The sequence below is a fragment of the Pteronotus mesoamericanus genome, unplaced genomic scaffold, assembly GCF_021234165.1.
Source record: "Pteronotus mesoamericanus isolate MK-2021 breed Mesoamerican mustached bat unplaced genomic scaffold, CSHL_Meso_final contig_46, whole genome shotgun sequence".
Taxonomy (NCBI): Eukaryota; Metazoa; Chordata; class Mammalia; order Chiroptera; family Mormoopidae; genus Pteronotus; species Pteronotus mesoamericanus.
In genome coordinates, this window is record NW_026555170.1 from 2182669 (window position 1) to 2202446 (window position 19778).

At 50.6% G+C, this 19778-nt stretch overlaps 3 protein-coding genes across 9 annotated transcripts; 1 reads left to right on the plus strand and 2 right to left on the minus strand.

Annotated features, from left to right (window-relative positions):
- Positions 1-3192: 3192 nt before the first annotated feature.
- On the minus strand, positions 3193-7392 carry CBLN3 (cerebellin 3 precursor). 2 transcript variants are annotated; one of them, XM_054577884.1, is made up of 3 exons: positions 6649-7386; positions 6266-6385; positions 3196-5938 (listed from the first exon to the last, which is right to left on the minus strand). In XM_054577884.1, the coding sequence occupies exons 1-3, from the start codon at positions 6961-6963 to the stop codon at positions 5741-5743; spliced, it is 633 nt and encodes a 210-aa protein (XP_054433859.1). In that variant the 5' UTR covers positions 6964-7386; the 3' UTR covers positions 3196-5740. The 2 variants fall into 2 exon arrangements, with proteins under 2 accessions (XP_054433860.1, XP_054433859.1); XM_054577885.1 differs by lacking the exon at positions 6266-6385 and having other exon boundaries at positions 3193-5938; positions 6649-7392.
- Positions 7393-7826: 434 nt separating this feature from the next.
- KHNYN (KH and NYN domain containing) lies at positions 7827-16492 on the plus strand. Of its 5 annotated transcripts, none has more exons than XM_054577877.1 (8): positions 7827-8022; positions 8639-8859; positions 9635-10746; positions 10898-11028; positions 11117-11213; positions 12768-12875; positions 13083-13184; positions 13740-16492. In XM_054577877.1, exons 2-8 carry the CDS (start codon positions 8659-8661, stop codon positions 13990-13992), a joined length of 2004 nt encoding a protein of 667 aa, XP_054433852.1. In that variant the 5' UTR covers positions 7827-8022; positions 8639-8658; the 3' UTR covers positions 13993-16492. The 5 variants fall into 5 exon arrangements, with proteins under 5 accessions (XP_054433852.1, XP_054433856.1, XP_054433853.1 ...); XM_054577881.1 differs by having other exon boundaries at positions 8639-8727; XM_054577878.1 differs by having other exon boundaries at positions 7827-8018.
- SDR39U1 (short chain dehydrogenase/reductase family 39U member 1) lies at positions 16467-19505 on the minus strand. 2 transcript variants are annotated; one of them, XM_054577882.1, is made up of 6 exons: positions 19453-19505; positions 19032-19138; positions 18860-18942; positions 18394-18515; positions 17511-17654; positions 16495-17234 (listed from the first exon to the last, which is right to left on the minus strand). In XM_054577882.1, exons 1-6 carry the CDS (start codon positions 19466-19468, stop codon positions 16822-16824), a joined length of 885 nt encoding a protein of 294 aa, XP_054433857.1. In that variant the 5' UTR covers positions 19469-19505; the 3' UTR covers positions 16495-16821. The 2 variants fall into 2 exon arrangements, with proteins under 2 accessions (XP_054433858.1, XP_054433857.1); XM_054577883.1 differs by lacking the exons at positions 18394-18515; positions 19032-19138; positions 19453-19505 and having other exon boundaries at positions 16467-17234; positions 18860-18941.
- Positions 19506-19778: the final 273 nt, after the last annotated feature.

Consider the following 19778-nt stretch of genomic DNA (forward strand, 5'->3'; position numbering starts at 1 on the left):
TGAGAGCCGCTCCAGAGATTTCTTTTAGAAAAACAGTTACCAGTGGCAGCACATTTCAGTGACACAGGATGGGTCACAAAATTTGTTTACTCGTGTGACATCTTCAACCTACTCAACGAATTCAATCTGTTACTTCAAGGGAGAATGACAACTGTGTTCAAGCTGGCAGATAAAGTAGCTGCATTCAAAGCCAAACTGGAATTATGGGGGCGATGAGTGAACATTGGGATTTTTGACATGTTTCAAACATTAGCAGAGATTTTGAAAGAGACTGAGCCAAGGACTTCTTTCTCTCAGCTGGTGCATGATCACTTATCTCGTCTTTCAAAAGAGTTTGAACATTACTTTCCAACTACTAAAGACTCCCAAATTGGGAAGGAATGGATCTGCAACCCATTTGTGAGTAAGCCAGGTGAATTAACTTTGTCCGTGCTAGAAGAGAATCAACAGCTTGAGACTGCAAATGATGGTGGCCTTAAAAGTATGTTTGAGACAACTTTACATCTCCATATGTTCTGGATTAAATTCAAGAAGGAATATCCTGAGATTGCAACAAAAGCACTGAAAAGCCTGCTCCCACATTCAACATCCTATCTTTGTGAAGTAGGGTTTTCTGCAGTGACAGCAACCAAAACAAAATTACAGAGTAGACTGGACGTAAGTGACACACTTTGGGTGTCACTGTCTCTCATCACCCCCCGATGGGACCATTTAGTTGCAGGAAAACAAGCTCAGGGCTCCCACTGATTCTGTATTATGGTGAGTTGTAGAATTATTTCATTACATATTACAATGTAATAATAATAAAAGTAAAGTGCACAATATATATGTAATGAGCTTGAATCATCCTGAAACTCCTCCCTCCCTAGGTCTGTGGAAAAGTTGTCTTCCATGAAACTGGGTCTTCCTAGTGCCAAAAATGTTGGGGACTAATAGCCTGAAGACTGAGGACGGGGTGTCTGGAGACCATGGGTTTAGGTCCACAGCGCATCTTTCAGTGGTGGGACTTATCTCGGTAGTAATCAGCTGCCAGGGTGTCGGTGTAGGGAAAGCAGGGCAGTCGGATTCTATTTTTAGGATCTTTAAAGTCTGAGGAGCTTTTTGTACCTGGAGGGGACCGCTAACTGCCATCTATGCTTTATTTATTGTTTAACCTATTTACGTCATAAGTCCATTTTAGCAAAAATTGTCTGAACATTTAAACATGATTTATATAACCAACAAATCAAAGTCAACACATTTTACAAATCAAATTATTTAAAAATTGACTACAAACTTAAACCCTCCTCCATATTGTGATAGAATCATCAATATAATAGATCAGCTTCTCTAAAACCATCAAACATTTGGTAAAGCACACATATCCTATAAGGATTATGAAATTTACCACACCTAAACTTGTTATAAAAGTTGGTTTGTACACCCAAGAGACAAACACTATCTCATTTGAGACCATGTTTTGAATTTGGATACCCCAAAGAGTATTATTTCAGTGCAGATCAGGTTTTGGATTTACATTAAATACATTCTTATTCCAAATATATAAAGGAAACTGCAAAACTGTCTTTCTCCAGAGTGTTTGAGATCTCGCTTTCCAGCTTATCATCAGTTTGGCTCAAATAAACTCTTATGAAAATTCAAAAAAAAAAATAGATGAATTCTGGGTTGGGACCTGGGAACTGGCTTACCTTTAAAACCCAGGCTTATCTTGTATTTCATGGGATCCTTTCAAGCTTACACATTTTCCATGCATTTAGTGTGTTGTAACTGGATGCCTTTTCTTTAAATGATGTCATCTTTGAGTTTATCGACTATGATACACAGCTGTCCATGCCCACATCCCTGGAACCTCTGAATATGTTATATTTCATGGCAATAGGAACTTTTAAATATGTGATTAAGGTTATGGGCCTTAAAATAGATTATTGTACCCTGGATTATCTGAGTAGGGCCCATCTAATCACACGAACCCTTAAAATCAGAGAACTTTCGCTACCGAAGTCAGACATGTGGCAGAAGGGTAGGTCAGAGAGAGTCAAACTGCGAGAAGGACTTGGCTCCCTGTAGTTGGCTCAGAGATGGAGGGGACCAGGACCTCAGTCCTACAGTCATGCTGGGGAGAAAAAATCATTCTGTACTCCAAGGTTCTTCTGGCTGTGCTAATAATCAAGTTAACATGAGACAGATTAGCAGGCGAAAACCAAACTGAAGTTTAATAACATGTATACGTCTTGTATACATGGGCTAGAGCCAGGAACACTGGACTAGTTCCCCAACACGGTGGAAGCCATCACCTTGTCATACCACTGTCAGCCGAAGACAAAGCCGCTGGCCAGCGCGAGTCAGTTACAGGAGGTTACCGGGGAAAGCACGGTAAACAAGGGTAAGGCTCTCCTGCAGAGTTCAGCCCAGGGCCTTCTCCACTGATAGTGAAGGCAGGTTGGTACAGTGAGATAAACACCGTTAAAGATGGAGACTTCCCATACAAATGCAAATATCCTTTACAGAGAGTAGCTTACTCTTGGTTTCCAGAGCTTCTCTGCAAGTCTTCTGGCTCTTAAAATTAACTGGCCTAAAATAATCAAGATTCCAAACAGGTATATCTTGGGGTGGCAAACTCTGCTCCCCTCCAACCATAAGGAACTGAATTCTGAATGACTTTGGAAGTAGATTCTCGCACTTCAGGAAGATAGGCTGTCCTGCCTACACCTTGCGTTTGACATAATGGAACTCTGAGCAGAGAATCCCATCACGCTCGCTGGACTGCTGACCTACAGAAACTGTGAGGTAAATGGCTGTTGTGTTAAGCCACTGTTCCAGCCAATGAGATACAATCAGAAATGTTAGGTGCACTTTCAGAAAGCGTCCTTAAAGAAAAAGGGTGCGTCCTTTCTTTTTTATATCTTCCTGGGGCTCTAAGGCTCATCATGTAAAGGTTAAACTCAAAAAGCCATCCTGTCAGAAGCATACTGGAACCCAGCCAGTCAATCAAAGGCACAGGGAACAACTTGGACTTGAGACTGCTGTTTGAATCGAGTTGCCAAGGAGGGATCGTTGAAACCCCCAATCTATAGGTAGTTGATCAGAAGCACAGTTAACAGCCTGGGTTTTCTGCTGGGGTCTGAAGTGGAGGGTGGGGGGTGAAGGACAAATCCTTAACTTGTGGAATCTGATGCAAAATCCAGGCAGGTAGTGTCAGAATTGTGTTGAATTGAGTCAAAATCTTGGATATCCTGCTGGTGTCTGAGAATTGCTTGGAATTTTGTGGGAAGCACTCCCTCCCTACACACACACACACACACACACACACACACACACACACACACAAGAATTGAATCCAGGAACCCAAAAGAACTGCCATCTATCTCTGGACTCTATTTTCAGATTCTTCTTTTTTTTAAAAAAACACTTTTTAATAAAGATTTTATTTATTTATTTTTAGATAGAGGGGAAGGGAGAGAGAAAGAGAGAAACATCAGTGTGTGGTTGCCTCTCACGCGCCCCCTACTGGGGACCTGGCCTGCAACTCAGGCAGGTGCCCTGACTGGGAACCAAAGTGGCGGCCCTTTGGTTCACAGGCCGGCAATCAATCCACTGATCCACACCAGCCAGGGCGATTTGCAGATTCTTCCATGCGAGACAGAAATACTCTTCTACCTTGTTTAAGCCATTCTTATTTTGGGCTTTACTATTACTGTAATATCATTTTAATTAGTAGGTAATACAGAGCCTCCTTTTCCCAAGAGATAAAGGATCAAGTTTGAGCAGTGAGCAGTTATCTGTTGGGCTTTCTTTCTTCCTAGTTGTAATATATGACCAGATGGTGCCAATCAGTCTCTTTCATTCTTGGTACAGTTCCAACATTTTTCTGGAATTACTCACAGCTCTCTATATCCACCCCTCCCTACTTATACAGATAAAGAAAAGTAAATGTACCTTATGAATAGTTAAAATACCTACTATATTTATACTCTTCTGTTTATCAAAATTAACTAAAAATATCCAATATATTCATTCTTCTTCACTCAGTACATTAACTGTCTTTTTGCATGCTTCATAGTGACTTTTTTCCTTTTGGAATATCACTAGAGTCATAAATTTTAAAAAGTCACCTTGTTCCAATTAACTACATTATTTTCCTTTTGATTGTCAAATTGTCACAGAATGTCAGATGGGCGCCTCTTAAAATTGGTTTCTTTGCCTTCTCAGCTTTGTACTATACATTTAAAAATGTATCTTTGCTTACTGTCATCTACAACATGTTCCAGGCCTAGAATTATTTACGATACAGAGCCATTCACCAAGGAACCCTGAGTCCTTTTAAAGGTGAATAATGTTTGAGGCAAAGATCCAGGTGCTAAGAATGCATATCAGAATTTTTCCTAATGTTGTTTCTATGCTACTTTAGTGATATAGTTTGAAAAATTATTTCTTTTGAAAACCACAAATTCACATTGGTATTTCCTATTTAACTCAAGCATTACTAAATCCTTTCTTATTTGACTCTAACGTATAGGTTTATAGTCTCTACAACATACCTGGTTATATCCTGACCCAAATTGTAATGGCACCTCCTATCTTTAGTGACCTTATAATGTCTCATCAACCATAGTTCTCTAGTTGCTTTATTGACGGAGTCATCCATGCTGGGCCAATGGGATAGGGAAATAAGAGAGTTTAAAATATTGGCAGGAGATTGGTCAAAAGGATGAATTATTGAATTCAAGGTAATAGAAAGTTTAAGACAGTAAAGATCTGGAGAAAGAAGAGACATTGTGGGGTAGTCTAGAAAAGGTTCAGTGAAGATAACAGACAACTGGAGGAAGGACGTGGTGGTCAGAGCATGGAATGACGGAAGATCAGACTACAACGGAGGGACCCTTTTAGAAGGTGGCTATGGTCACTGATGTGCTCCATGCCTGGAGATCTACGCTTGCCCACATGTGACCTTTTACTTACAGCTGCCCAAGGAAGTGCTGTACACCTGCTTTCAGCTGGTACAAACACACTCCCCATGTCTCAGGTGGAGAAGTAAGAGTCAGAGTCCATTTGGGACTTGTTATGGATGAACACCCAGGTTCACTGCCTGCTGGTTGCTCCAATATATATGAAAAACATGTGCCTTGTTCAGGCTGGTCACATGTCCCCCTCTGGGCCTACCAGCCATAGACCCTGGGCTGCTCAGTGGCCCTCCCTACACTTCTACTGCTGGCTGAGCCTCCTGCCCTAGTCCATATGGAGCTGGCTGAGCTCCTGACTGTGCTGGCTGAGATCCGTGATGCTGGCACTCCTCACAGGAAGGAGCCTGCAGGGTATGCTGAGCCTGGTCCATCTGGGCCCTGGTGGGGGGCCTGTCCGGCTGACCTGTCCACCTGTTCCGAGTAGCACTGAGCTAGAAGCTGGGGGTGGGGTGGGAGAAGGAAGAGCAAAGTCTGCAAAGTATGGCAGGACTCTTTACGTGCCAAATCCTGCCCTCTTCCTAGGGCTGCAGACAAAGAGAGACTGTGAGAGACCGTGACAGCTTTTGGGAAGGGGGAGGGGTTAGGACGGGCCTGAGGCACCATAGCGCTGCTCATCACCTTGGGTGTTTGGCACAGGGTTCCATGCAAGAAGGTGAAATATAAACAGCCAGAGGGAACCTCTTTCTGACCTCAGATATGTTGCTTTTGGGGCAGGAGAGGGGAGAGGGCAGAGACCAGAGGTCAGCAGCTAGATTCCTGTCCTTGAAAGGCATGAGCCCTCAGAGCGGAAAGATGAGGAAGCCAGAGAAGCTTGAATATTTCCAGCCACCCAGGAGGTTCCCCCGACGTAGGCGCAGAGACACCCGGTCCCCAGGGTCCAGGGGCAGTAGCACAGAGCTGGTTGCTGCCTCCCGGGTCACGTCAGGGTCGTTGGCAAAGGCTGAGATGACAGGCCATGTGTTCAGCATCAAGCTCACCTGGGAAGGGAGGCTAGTTAGCATCTCTCCCCAGTCCTTGTCCTAGAACCCCACTTTTCTGAGGATTGCCCTCCTTCTCCCCAGCTCCAGAGGGATACTCTGGAATCTGGGGACCTGGAGCTCATGCACTCTCCTGGGAGGGCTGAGGGGTGGCCGGCGTTGGACTCTGCAGGTCCTTCACATTCTGCTATGCAGGCCCTTTCTTCCCTTGCTTCTGGGCCCCTAGGACACAGGCCAATGGAGGACCTGCCCAGGATTCAGCTGGGCTTTGCTTATTCCTCCCTCCACCCGACCTGGGACAAGGACAGGGCCTAGTGCTCAGATCACCTGGACAGTTTGGCGGTTGTACACCTTCACCACGTGGAACCGGAAGCTGTAGACACCCCGGACAGGGGCCACGAAGGAGCCTGAGGCCCGATCAAAGCCACCGCCCTCATTCACCAAGACCTGGGGGAAGCAGACCTGCTGAGAGGGCTGGGGACACCTGGGGCTCAGAGAAACCACTGCGTTGGGAGATGGGGCAGTGAGTAAGGAAAATAAGGGTTGGCAAGTAGCTGCCAACAGGAGGAATGCACAGATTCAAAAGAAATAATGAGAGAGGGCAAGGAGGAGTATGGGTAGGAGTGAAGGGAAGGGAGATGGGCAGTGGGATTGAGGGGCAGCTGGTCACAGCATAGTGGGCTCAGATTTATTCCAGGGTAGGGGGTTACCTGGTCAAAGTAGATGGCCCCATTGGTGCCATTGCCGATCTCCCCTGCTGGCTCATGGTGGTGGCTTCGGACTGCAGCGAATGCCACTCTTCCGGGGGGTGCTTCTCCCAGAGCTGCTCCCCCAGGCCCCCCTGCAGCAGCTCTGCCAGGCTCACAGACCACCAGGCACTCGCCCTCCAGGAGGACAGGCTCTGTTCCCTCCTGGGCCCATCCGGTCCCCAGGGCCAGAATCACCAGGGCCAAGGGCAACCTGGAGTTGAGTGTGAGACCTGGTAGCCAGAGACCTGGTCGCCAGTGTTGCTTTGCTCCCAGCATGGCTGAGTGGCTGACTCACAAGTCTTCCTGTCTTCTTGTCCCCCTTTCTGTTTCTTTCAGTTTCTGCTCTCCCCCGACTCTCAACTCTCCTCACCCTGCTCCTCAGCGTTCTATCTTTGTCTCACTCTCACCTGGTCTCAGCATCTCCCTCTTCATACCTCTCTGTGCACCACAACTCTGTCCTGCTTCTCACTCCTGCTGTCACTGCAGTTCCCTCCTCCTTGGCAGGGCACAGAATGACAGCAGTTGGGCTCTGGGAGGGAGAGCAGAGAGGAAGCAGCCAGATAGGAGGGCTACAGCCCGAATCCCAGGACAGCCCCTCGGGAGAGAACTGAAGGCTGGAACTGGGACCACAGAGATTGCACGTGCCTGAGTGCGCTTCAGTGCAAGAGAGATCCTACAGCCCTTCGTCCTCCTCGTTCCTCCCCTCTTCAGAATCCCTCACAAGTCTACAGCACTTTCAGTGGCATCCTTTCCATTGTTAGAAAGGAAAGCCTTTGTCTTTTTCCAACAATTGTTTTGGGGGGAAAGTGCTTGGGCCAGTCACTTTTCCTTTTTGGCCTTCCAATAGCTTCATCCGAAGGGACTGGATTCGTCACTTCAAGGCTTTTTTCACCCACTCCAATGAGTGGTTGCTGTTTTCTGAGAACTATGGAGAAAGAGCAAGCACCCCCAGGCAACTGAAGAGATTGCAGGGAGACACAGTGAACTGCGGGCAAGTGGGCGGGGCCGGGGCCGGGGGCGGGGCCGAGAGCTGGGAGGAGACCGGAGGGGCGGGGGCGGGGGCGGGGGAGGGCGCGAGGCGGGGGGCAGTGCAGGCCTAGTCAAGGGAGGAGCTCGGCTGACTCCGCCCCCGGCCAGGAAGTGACTCCAAAAAACAGTTCGAGATGTGAAGAGAGGTCCCTGTTGGGTGAGAAATCCGGGAAGGCCCGCCCAGATTTGAGCCCCCCATCCCCCAGTCTTTCTCCCCTGGGCCCGGGCCGGGGACGCTGGTGAAGTTGGGGCCGACGGACACCTAGAGGCACCGGCTGGAGAGGACGCAGCCAGCGGCCGAGGTGGGTAGGGGTGGAAGTCGGAGGCCTCAGTGCAGTGCGTGGCCGGGGGCGGCGGCCGCCAGAGGCTGTAGGCGGGGCTCGGTCAGGCTCCTGGGCCCCGGGTGGGGCGCGTGGCGCAACTTAGGGGGTGGCAGAAGACGCGGAGGGAGGAGGAGGGGGATGAGAGTGGCTAGAACCTTGGAAATGGCAGGCGAGGGACTTCAGAGTACAGCTCAGTTCAAGCCCTGGTGAGGATCCATTTTAAACAGGACGTCTTCGACCCGGTGATTGCAGAGCCCCCCGAGGGGAGGGACTCTTTCGTCACCCGTCCTCTCCTTCTGGACCCATATCGAGCTGGAACCGTCCCCCGCTTCAGCTCAGCGCTGTGGTCATCCTTTTACGAAGCCCAGACTTACATCCCAGAGAGACAGCCTTGTTGATCCATGACGTCCTCTTTGGAGAGAAGGCCCGTGCCCCTTTAACCTGACGTTCTCTTCCTACCCTCAAGATGGGCCTAGATCTCCTGGGTTGTTCACCAGATTTGTAACTAGGTGCGACCTGTTGGTAGCTGATGTAGCCCAAGAGACCAAGATTTGGGTTGAGGAGACGGTGAGGCTCTGAGCTCTCTTTCCTACTTCCAGGCCTGGGCAGCCAAGCAGCCATGCCTACCTGGGGGGCTGGCTCCCCTTCCCCGGACCGCTTTGCCGTGTCTGCGGAGGCCGAGGACAAGGTACGGGAGCAGGTACCCCATGTGGAGCGCATCTTCCGCGTGGGGATGAGCGTCCTCCCGAAGGACTGCCCTGAGAACCCTCACATCTGGCTGCAGCTGGAGGGCCCCAAGGAAAACGCCAGCAGAGCCAAGGTGAACGACCCATTCTGACCCTTCTGGGAACAATGACTCCTCCCACTCAGAGGCCTGAGAGAGGAGGGAGTGGGAAGGATGCCACCACTGCTGGTCTCAAGGCGACCTCAGTGGTCCTGCGCAGTTGAGACAGTCTCCAACTTTGTGTTTGTTTGGAGTTTTGGTTTTATTTCTGCTGTGATGACCTAGGTTCTGCCAGGGTTTGGAGACAAGTGCTTCAATTCAAATAAGTGTGTGCTCTTTGGGACAGTAGAGAAAATCCGGTTGGGCAAGCAAGCCCCACCAAGGAATTCACTGTAGGGAGGCCAGGCATGGGGTCCAGTACAGCTCTACCGCCTACCAGCCCTGTGACCTGAGTCTCAGTTCCTTTATCTATAAAATGTGAATAATAGCAGTATGCGCCTCTTTGGGCTAATTGTGAATGAGGTAAAGCATGAGTTGAGTAAAAGTTAGCAATAGCGATAATTATGATGGGAATACGCAGCACATACACATAAATATTTAGAGAGACAGTCCTGTAACTAATCAATTATGATTGTATCTTAATGTCAGTCAAGTTCTAAATGGAAATACTAGCTGTGGCTTCAGCTGGAAAGAGAAGGAAGTGAGGTTCTTGACCCCTTTTTAACCCTCACCTTTCTCAGGATTTGTGGGGCTCCATTGTCTGCGGAGGCATCCTGGAGCTCAGGGCAGAGCAGTCAGCCTGAAGGGGCTACTGGGCCACTTAGGATTCTAGCAGTCTCCTTTTTTTCCTACCTTTCCCTTTTTCCTCCAGGAGTACCTGAAGGGTCTCTGCAGCCCGGAGCTGCAGGATGAAATCCACTACCCACCAAAACTGCACTGCATCTTCCTGGGGGCCCAGGGCCTCTTTCTTGATTGCCTGGCTTGGAGCACATCAGCCCACCTGGTACCTGGGGCGCCTGGCTCACTGATGGTCAGTGGCCTGACCGAGGCCTTCGTCATGGCTCAGAGCCGAGTGGAGGAGCTGGTAGAGCGGCTGAGCTGGGACTTCTGGCCAGGGCCGTCCGCTGGAGCCTCCCAGTGTGCTGGAGTGCTGAGAGAGTTCTGTGCCCTGCTGCAGCCCCGGGGGGATGCCCACAGAGAGGCCCTGCTGCAGCTGCCCCCGGCTGTCCAGGAGGAACTGCTGAGTCTGGTGCAAGAGGCATCCAAGGGACAGGGGCCCCAAGGGCTTCCTTACTGGGAGGGGGCGAACCCAGGCCTGCTGGGTGCTCCGCACCAGGGAGTCAGAGCTCCCTTGAGTGAAGGCAGGGGGCTCCTGGATACTGGACCTACAGGGTGGCAAGAGTCAAGGGGAGAGAGACATGCTATGGAGAAGGAGGGAGGGAAGCAGGGTGGTCCCAGGGATATGGATTTGGGATGGAAGGAGCTGCCTGGGGCAGAGGCCTGGGAGAAAGAAGTGACCTTCAGGTCGCAGTTCGGGGGAGGAGAGGCAGGGCAGGAAGGGCTCCTGAAGGGGAAGGCTCTGGAGAAGGAGGGGGTGCCTCAGGAAAGAGGAAGGTTCTGTATACAGGGTGAGCCTCCTGGTGCCCAGGGCCCCTGTCAGAGGGCAGCTCAGCTCCGGGGAGCCTCTCTACTCCAGCGGCTCCACAATGGGGAAGCCTCACCTCCCAGAGTGCCTAGCCCTCCCCCTGCACCTGAACCCCCATGGTACTGTGGAGACCGAGGAGACAGGGGAGACAAGCAGCAGGTTGTGGCTCGAGGTCGCGGGTCTCCATGGAAACGAGGCACCCGGGGGGGCAACTTGGTGACTGGCACACAGCGTTTCCAGGAGGCCCTACAGGACCCTTTTACCCTGTGCCTTGCCAATGTACCTGGCCAGCCAGACCTCCGCCATATTGTCATTGATGGCAGCAACGTGGCCATGGTGTGAGTACCAGGCGGGGCTGGGGGTCCTGGGGAGGGGGATGCGATGGGCAGTACTGTTCACCTTGGGGACATGTGCTGAGGGGTGAGCATTCCAGCTAGGCTGCCAGGCCCTCCTCTGGGGCCCCAGAGTGCCGACCCCTTCCCACTGCAGGCACGGCCTCCAGCACTACTTCTCCAGCCGGGGCATTGCCATTGCCGTGCAGTACTTCTGGGACCGTGGCCATCGGGACATAACTGTCTTTGTGCCTCAGTGGCGCTTCAGTAAGGATTCCAAGGTCAGAGGTGAGTTGGGTCTTGTCTTTTTTTGTGTCCTGGGATAGATCCTGCTTCTACCTTGAGGATAAACTGCGTTATGCTCCTCTGTTTCTAGAGGGTCACTTCCTGCAAAAGCTGTACTCCCTCAGTCTACTCTCCCTCACTCCCTCCCGGGTCATGGATGGCAAGAGGATCTCCTCCTATGATGACAGGTACTTGCTTCTGTCCTGGACCCACACTTGCTATTCAAGGAGCTCAGTGGGAGATCGAGGGAGAGCCAGAAGCTTCTGACCCTTTGTACTGTTTCTAAGCCTGGTATTGAGCAAAGGACCAGCTGTTCCACTGTGTGCCTCTATGACTGGGCAGGTAAACCTGCCCTGCAGGTGAGATGAGATAAACGGTAGACAACTCTGTTTGCCCAATCATTCATTCATTTCTCACTCATCAAGCTAAATAATGCTTTGCTTTTATATAGTGCCTCTCTGTCTAGAAAATACTAGTTAAATGGAAAGGTGGGAAAGCTGATGACATGAATAGCTGACAGATGCCTTCTTACAACCTAAATTTCCAAACACGTAGAGAAATTCCCCAACATGCTAGAAAAATGAGTAAATGTTCAAAATAACAAGTCAAATGAAGAAACACAATCCATGCCTAATAACATAAAACACACTGTCTTTCAAACACCGACTGCCCACTTAGTGCTAGATGTGTGGCTTTCAGAAAGAGATGGGAATGCTGGGGATTTGATTTCAAAGAGCCAAAAGAGGCTATAAATCAAACACTTCAGTAGCCTGGAGGAAAGGGAACTTGCTTCAAGCTGGGGCTTTGTGGGAAGAGAGAGATCTGTTTTTTGATGCTAGAGAAGGATATGGGATGGGATGAATCTTTTGGTTTCTAAACATGTTTAAAAAGATCCTCACCCACTTGTTCATGAGTCCTCCCCCAGTTCCATGGGATCAGGATCACGCAGGTGGGGCCCAGGCATCTTTTTTTTTTTTTTTTTTAAAGTAATTGTGTTTATCAGTGAAGTTTGGCATCACTTTCCAGATGGAGGGAGTAGTTTGAGAAACATAGAAGTCAGCATGTTTGAAGAACAGGATGTGTAGTCTGATCATTGATTTTGACACGAGTTGAGAGTACCTTTGGGAGTACCGGGAGAGGGAAAGCCATAAACGTGGCTGGACCTGGGTTCCAGAGGGGTTTGGCTGCCAGGCCTGGGCATGTGGACTTTATTCAGGAGGTAAAGGGCAACTATGGGAGATTTTTGTGTGGTCAAAGAACATGTTCTTTTGGGGGAGGGCAGGAGAAACGGGAGGGTGGTAAATGGCAGGGGGCAGGGGACCCCCTTACCAGTATCTTTGCTACAATGTCTGAATAGCTCAGGTGGTAATAGTGGAACTGGAAAGGAAGGGAGCAGAATGGAAGGCTTTTCAGAGAAAAAACATGATGGATTTGTGACCGACTGTAGTGTGGAAGAATACAGAGCCAAGGCTAAGTCTTACTGTCTTATTAATGAAGCACTAAGCATTGGGTGGAGGGTTGTGGCGCGTGGAGGGATGTTCTTGGGATTCTACACTGGATTCATCTGTTTCCTCTCTAACCCATGGCACCTGTATCCAGTCAGTCCCCTCGTGACTGGGTCAAGATGAGGGGGGCGGGAAGGGGCAGATCTCTATCACTAGAAGTGGGTCATGGGAATTGATAACACTCTTTGAGGTTGAGGCTTTGGAGAATTTCAGAATGTTTTGTGGTTTCTGAGACAGGTTCATGGTGAAGCTGGCTGAAGAGACTGATGGGATCATTGTCTCTAACGACCAGTTCCGGGACCTAGCGGAGGAGTCTGAGAAGTGGATGGCAATCATCAGAGAGCGGTGAGGGGCATCCCCTGAGAACAGGGCTCGGACTCAGAACTTTCTCTAAAACTGGTTCTGCTCTGCCACTGGGTGAGGGCTCTGGTAACGGACTTGACACTGGCTTAAAGAATGGTGGCTTACAGATTCCGGTGGAGTTAGTCTCAGCTGTTTGGGAGATGAGCAGGGGCCCCTCTGTGATCATTATATTTTTCTGTCCCCTTCCAGCCTGCTGCCCTTCACCTTTGTGGGAAACCTCTTCATGGTCCCTGATGACCCACTGGGGCGAAATGGCCCCATGCTGGATGAGTTCCTAAAGAAGCCAGTCAGGTAATGCCCCGGACTGTCGTAGGCAGCCCCCAGCCCTGGCCCCCATTCTGCAGGGGCCTTGCAGGCCTGGAGGCTTGGGGTAAGTGTGACCTCAGTCTGGGCCAGCTTAATTCTAGAGTGGTTTAGGTTGCCTTGGGCTTGGCCCTAACTGTTTCCCTGGACATCCTGACAGACCCTCTGGGGGCTTGGAGGGAAGCTCCTGTTTCCTGTTTCCCCTGGTCAGTGTTTGCTGGAGTTATTTGGAACATGGTTGCTTTTATTTTTATAGCCACTTGTATTCAGCACCCCCTCTGCTGGGCCATTAAGTAAGTGAGTAATTTATTAGACTAGAACTACATTATACTAGTGGCAGGGCTTGCCTTCCTGGTTTCAAAGTAACCGCCCATCTCCTCTTCAGGAGTGGGTTGATAGTGCCGCTCAGTGGTCCGCTTGGGGAACTTCTGAGCCAGGAACAGTCAGGGCAGTTAAGAGCAGTGAAGTGCTGGGAGGCCCGCTGAGCTCTAACTTCTCTCTGGGATGCACATCAGCTCCTCTCTTCTGTTTACTTCTTCCCAGGGCACAGGGGTCTTCTAAGTCTCAGCATCCTTCCAGGGGCTTCACAGAACACAGTAATCAGCAGCAGGGGAGAGAAGAGGAGGAAAAAGGCAGTGGTGGCATTCGGAAGACCCGGGAGACAGAGAGGCTCCGGCGCCAGCTGCTGGAAGTGTTTTGGGGCCAGGATCACAAGGTGGACTTCATCCTGCAGAGGGAGCCCTACTGCCGCGACATCAACCAGCTGTCTGAGGCCCTGCTCAGTCTCAACTTTTGAGCTTCACTGGCCTGCGTGGCTGCCTCCCCATCAGCATCAGCCTTGCTCAGCCTTGCCTCTTCTGTGAGGATCCCTGTTGTGCTCAGACCCTGACCCAGACCCACTCTGAGTTGGAGTGGCGGGGCAGGGAAGGACTGAGGAAGAGCATCCCAATGCTCTTGCGTGGGGCACTTCAGAGACAGGTCCATAAAGTGACCGGATCTCCTCTTGAGTCAACACCTCAACCAGCTCTGAAGAGATTCTGTGCAGCTCCAACTCCTCAACCTTAGCACAGGGTTTCTCTAAGGAGTGGGGGCTGCTGGGAAGCGTAGGTCCTGGAGATTGGGACTGCCAGCCCCTCCTCGAAGCTGAGTTGAGGATGGAAGCTGGAGTGGGTGGGAGGGGAATGAAAACAGGTGGCAAGGAAGCTGAGCCTTCCTGCTCCTGGCTGCTGCTCTGGATAGCCAGAGGACAGGACGCTTCCTAGGCCTGGCAGGGCTCCTGGGAGCCTTGAAGGGAACGCTGGGCCCTGGAAAGGCGAGTGTGACGGGGTCTGGGTCACAGTGGTGCAGCAGAGAGCTGGTGGGAAAGGTAGAGGGCAACTTGCTTCTGGTCTCAGCTGTGCCTGTCTGTGACTTTGACTGAGCTACTTGGCCTTTACTTCTGCCTATAAATCAGATGTAAAAATGCCTGTTGGGAGAAATAAGAACATGGAGGAGGGCTCTTTGGAGGAAAAGTATTTGGACCAAGTCTCAGGTGTGTCTGTCTGTGACTGCACAGGCCTCCACACCAAAACCTTACTTTCAGAGAATTGAGGGTCCTCTGTCCCCAGGGCCTGTGCCCTAGATTTTAACACTGCACCCTCATCATGTGCCCTATAATGGCTGCGTCCCTTTGGGGCAACCCCCAAGTCCACATTTACAAAACAGTTAGGGGTGACTGTTTGCATTACCAGAATACTCTCAGGGTTCCTCTAAATGGCAGCTCTCCTGTTGCATTCAAGTGCTTGTTTACAGATTGACGAATGTGTCAGAAAGTCCCCTGTTCACTGCACTTGTGGTGTTGCGAACTCAATGGAAGCCATGCTCTGCAATGACAATGTGATTTTAACCATAGCATTTTCTCTACAGAACACGTTGCATAAAGTGAGGCCCACTTCGGCTTTGTGTGTGATTGTGTGTGATTGTGTGTGTGCGTGTGAATGGGGGGGGGGGCGGTTATCAAGGCTGTATCTAGATGAACTAATTATCTGGAAAATGAAAACTGAAGAATAATTATAATAGAATCAGACCAACTGCTGTCCCATCAGAACATTCTCTGCCCTGATTCCTACAGGTCGTCGTCCTGTATCTGCTTGAAGTCCTGTGCCAGCAAACTGACTACTTCCAAGTAGTCCTTCCTTCAGTGCAGCCCCCGATATATGCTTCTGCCCTTGAGGCTGGTCATCCCCCCAGGAACAATACAGGGCCGGTCAACTTCCTAAAGAGTCCAGGACTGGATAAAGAAGAGGGACAGGTACCAGAGGGTTCTGTGTCTGGGCCCTGAGGCAAGTCCCTGGACATGATCCTTTCCAGGCTCCGGCCTCTGCTCCCTGAGCAGTGCAGGGAGTTGAAGGCTGCCTCCCCCGCTCCTCATTCCAGCAGCTAGTGGGAGCTGAGTGCTGATGGAGAAGGTCTCTGGGTCCTAGTATCTCTCGCCCTCCTCCCTGTTATGGATACCACTAGACCTTACTGACTTAGGCTGGGGACACGTGTGTCAGAGAGGCTAGTCAGGAAGGTAGGTGACAGTGACTCAAGTCCCCTTGGAAGAAAGGAGATTGGTTAATACAGCCCAAGTTGGGGGGCTAGGGGAACTACTGGTCAAATTGTGGCAGGTATCAGAGTAGGTGAAAAGGGAGAGGGTCCTAAATGAACACTTGGGATTTTTTTTTTCCTATTAAGTTTGTAATTTTGGGTATGTTCCTTGTCCCTTTCACTTTCAGTGATGGTGGATATGAAGTAGACCAGAGGTATCTTCTTCCCTTTTGTGCCTGGGACTCTGGTTGACTGAGTGGCCTCAATCAGATGTGAGGCCAGTCCTAAGCTTCTTACAGAAAGGGTTGTTGGCTTACTCCTGCAGCTTGATGAACTGGTACCATTGTGTGATCACTTTATTAATTCACTGCCATTCAGCAACAGACTGTGAAGGCTGTCCTAGACGTGGGCCTTGTGTCCTCCTCTGCTGGCATCCTAATGGTACCATGTGAACAAGTATGCAGAGTGACCATAGAACTCACTGGAAATTGATCATGACTTCTCTTGTTTTCTAGTCTCTACCGTTATTATAACCTCATGCCCCAAATTTGTTACCAGCTCTTTTGGAACTGGAGGAAACAAAAAGGGAGATAATGCCCATTGTAACTTTCAAAATCCCACATTTGGGAGTCTTCTAGGGTGACATTTCTTGAAATAAATTCAAGGAGAATCTAGGCTAAAGAGATAAGCCAAAGCTAATGAGATAATTTATCTTTATTGCCTAAACTGTAGAGCATTCACTACATAGCAAAAGAGAAATGGGGCAGGACTGGGTCATGTAGGGAAACCAAACTTGGAGATTGTTAGTAATCTCCATTACATGGCTTAGTAAACCTGGAGATGTTACGGTCCCAACTTGATGAGACTGTACCCTTGAAACAGTGGACAGTCAGTTAAAGTGCAGCAACAGAATAAGGAGAAAGGACAGGGAGGAGAGCAGTCCCTAAGAATCAGATGGGTTCATACCTCAAGGAGAGGAATACCTCATCCTATTCGGTCCCAACTGGGAAGCCTTTGTTGAGGGAAACACCGTAGGCCCTGCCATGTATCTTCTCACTTAGGCTACGACTTCCTTCAAGGCAGCCCCCAGCTCTGGGAAGGAATACTGGTAGCCAGTGGCCAGTGTCCGCCGTGGGATTACCTTCTGGCCCTCCAGCAGCATGACAGCACGTTCTCGTCCAAAGACAGCTTGCACGATGGTGCTAGGGAGAGGGATGAAGGCTGGGCGGCCTAGCGCTGTGCCCAAGGCCTGAGCAAACTCAGCATTGGTAGTGGTATAGGCTGGAGTGACTCCGTTTAGGATGCCCTGCACGTGGCTTGCTTCAATGGCATGGGTCAGGATTCCTGCCAGGTCCCCAATGTGAATCCAGGGGAAGAATTGTTGGCCTGAGCCGATGGGGCCCCCCAGGCCCAGGCGGAAGGGTAGCAGCATGTGACCAATGGCACCGCCCCCACGGCCCAGCACAACCCCTAGAGCAGGCAAAAAGGGTGGTACAGGGAGACCCCTCAGCCTCCAGGTAGCTTCACTGTTCCTTCCCATTTTCCCTTCCTCACTCTTCCCATGCTGGCTTAGCTCTGTAGCAGTCCAGGGGTATGGCTCTTGGGGGACTTCCCATCCTCCCATCTGTAGGTTGGCCAGAAGTGGTGGCATCCTCATCAGTAAGCTCAGCTCTCCTTATCCCCCAACTCCCCCAGCACAGAGAAGACATTCCAACCCTGCCTGATAGGCAGGGCCCTTGTTCTCACCAGAGCGTACCACCACTTGGCGTGTAGAATCTCCAGGAAGCCTGGCTGCAGCTTCCCACTTAGTTACGAGGTTGGAGAAGAAGTCAAAATCCCCTCCTGGGCTGTCCTCATCATACTCAGCAGTCAGGCTGGGCTGGTAGTAAGCTGCCAGTGGAATAGCACTTGTTTGCCCTGGCTGTCCTTGGTACTGCTTGGTCCTTTGCAATGAAGGGCCCCCTTGGCCTAGCCCCCCTTGGCCCTTGGGGCCTCCCCATGGGATGGAGCCGTGGATATTTTTCCCTTGAGTGTCACCATTGATCTGTTCCTGCCCTGGAGTGTCTTATCTTTTGCTGAAGGGCTAAGCTGAGAGACTGCTAGAGTGCAGTGGTTCAGAATAAATACATGGGTGCCAGGCTGAGTTTTAATCTCAGCTTTATCACTTTAACTATGACTTTAGGCAAGTTATATAACCTCTCTGCAAAATTTTTGCATCTTTAAAAGGGGAATAATAGTACCTACCTCATAGTTCTTGTGAAGATTAAATGCTGTAATATGTGTAAAACATTCAGTGGTTGGTATATGTGCCAAAATTGTTTGCAATTATTTGGTCTCCAAGGTAAAATACAAGAATCAGAAAATTTGTTCCTGAAGAACTGTGCTGTGAGAAACAAGGGACTTGGGAGTAGGTGGGATTTTTTCCTGGCACAGGGGGCAGTACCACTCCACTCTCTTTCTCTTGAGGTTCCCTATTTCTCCGTGAAAGTATACAAAGGTCAGGAGAAACATGCATGGATCAAGGGCCTATGGACTTCTGGGCATGTCTACCTGAAAGGGCCTGAGCTACCCCTTCACTGTGTACTCACCTCCCTTGGGTGATGTAAGGGGTTGATGATTTGGGGCATACCTACACCAGTGACTAAGATCCAGGCCTGGGGGGGTTGTGGGGCCTTGGTGATGGCTCTAACCAGAAGGTTGGTGGTCTCCAAGCGGCTGCTGAGAACCTCTTTTTGGAAGGCTTCATTCCACCTACAGGAGAAACAGGGGAAATAAGCCACTGAACACATACATGCCCATATCTGTTCCTCTCCCTTTCCCTGGGGCCTTGTCCATACCCATTTCTAGTAAAACTCTGCATTGTGCCTTAGAGAAACTGCCCATGTCTCCTGGAGAGGGAAAGGGCACATCCTTTTTGAACATTCTGAGTTATAAGTGAGGACTAAAGTCAACTGGCTGAGTGGGTAGGAGGGAGGGTGGGTTTGAAGGAGTGGGGCGGGATAAGTAATCAGTGATGGGGCAGCTCCACGGTTCACATATCGTTCCCTCTTCTTCTGCTCTAGAGGATATCAGTTTAGGGTCCAGCACCAACTGACCTTCGGAGAGGGTTGAGGATGTTCTCTCCAGCCAGGTTGACTGCGGCATCGCAGTGGGGCAGCCCCGACGTAGCGAGCTCATCCTGTCAGAGAAAGTACACCGTGCGCGCTTAACCCTGCGCCGCCAAACCGGGCCTCCCCCAACCCGCCAGCTTCCAGAGGGTGGACATACCCACGTGATCCGGCCCGGCCCAGGCTTTCGGGAGACCAGAGTCACTTCATGGCCTCTGGCTTTTAGCAGCTGGGTTAGGGCTGTCCCAATGAAGCCCGTCCCGCCACCTGATCAGAAAATACGAGGTATTTATCCTCCAGACAGGTGCCTTCTGTTCCCGCATGTGGCCCCCTCTTCTGGTGCATCCCATTTGACCCCAGATTTCTCCCCTCTTTCTCGGCCTCGGCCCAGTCCCCGCGGTGCACAGGTGACACAGGTCACAGGGATTAGGGAGATTCGGCTTCAGTTAGGAGGACAAGGCCAGGTTGCCGGTGCACAAGACAGTGCACTCCATCAGGGCGACCTAGCTTTCAACCTCTGGTTCAATCTCGTTCCCATAAACCAGCCCCACCCCCACCTCTCCCACTTTGCCCTCCCTCACCTACGAGCACCCGCATGGCAACCAGGACCCAAGGCGCTTGCGCGAGATCGAAACACACCCCTCCTGGCTGCGCGTGCGCCCTTTGGGCAGCGCGCTTCAATTGGGAAGTGGGCCGGCTTGAGACTGGGCGTGGCTCTATCCCGCGACCCGGAAGAATTCGTAGCAAAGGCAAAACGTATAAGCACTTCACTGGGAGTCGTGGCCCGGATTTTGTGTGTGTTGGGGGTCGGGGGTGGTGCGTGGGGGTGAAGAGAAGGGGGGGCGGTCAGGGAAGAGGTTGGGGGAGGGACCGAAGAGGGGTGGTGGAATTGACTCAGGGGCCGGAA

Coding starts and splice junctions, on each gene's coding strand:
- KHNYN (XM_054577877.1), top strand. CDS start 8,659: ATGCCTACCTGGGGGGCTGGCTCCCCTTCCCCGGACCGCTTTGCCGTG. Junction 11,029..11,116: donor TAAGGATTCCAAGGTCAGAG/GTGAGTTGGGTC, acceptor CTCTGTTTCTAG/AGGGTCACTTCCTGCAAAAG. Junction 11,214..12,767: donor ATCTCCTCCTATGATGACAG/GTACTTGCTTCT, acceptor TTTCTGAGACAG/GTTCATGGTGAAGCTGGCTG.
- CBLN3 (XM_054577884.1), bottom strand. CDS start 6,963: ATGCTGGGAGCAAAGCAACACTGGCGACCAGGTCTCTGGCTACCAGGT. Junction 6,386..6,648: donor GGGCCATCTACTTTGACCAG/GTAACCCCCTAC, acceptor TGCTTCCCCCAG/GTCTTGGTGAATGAGGGCGG. Junction 5,939..6,265: donor ACAACCGCCAAACTGTCCAG/GTGATCTGAGCA, acceptor CTCCCTTCCCAG/GTGAGCTTGATGCTGAACAC.
- SDR39U1 (XM_054577882.1), bottom strand. Junction 17,655..18,393: donor GATCTTAGTCACTGGTGTAG/GTATGCCCCAAA, acceptor TTCCACTGGCAG/CTTACTACCAGCCCAGCCTG. Junction 17,235..17,510: donor CCAAGTGGTGGTACGCTCTG/GTGAGAACAAGG, acceptor TGCCTGCTCTAG/GGGTTGTGCTGGGCCGTGGG.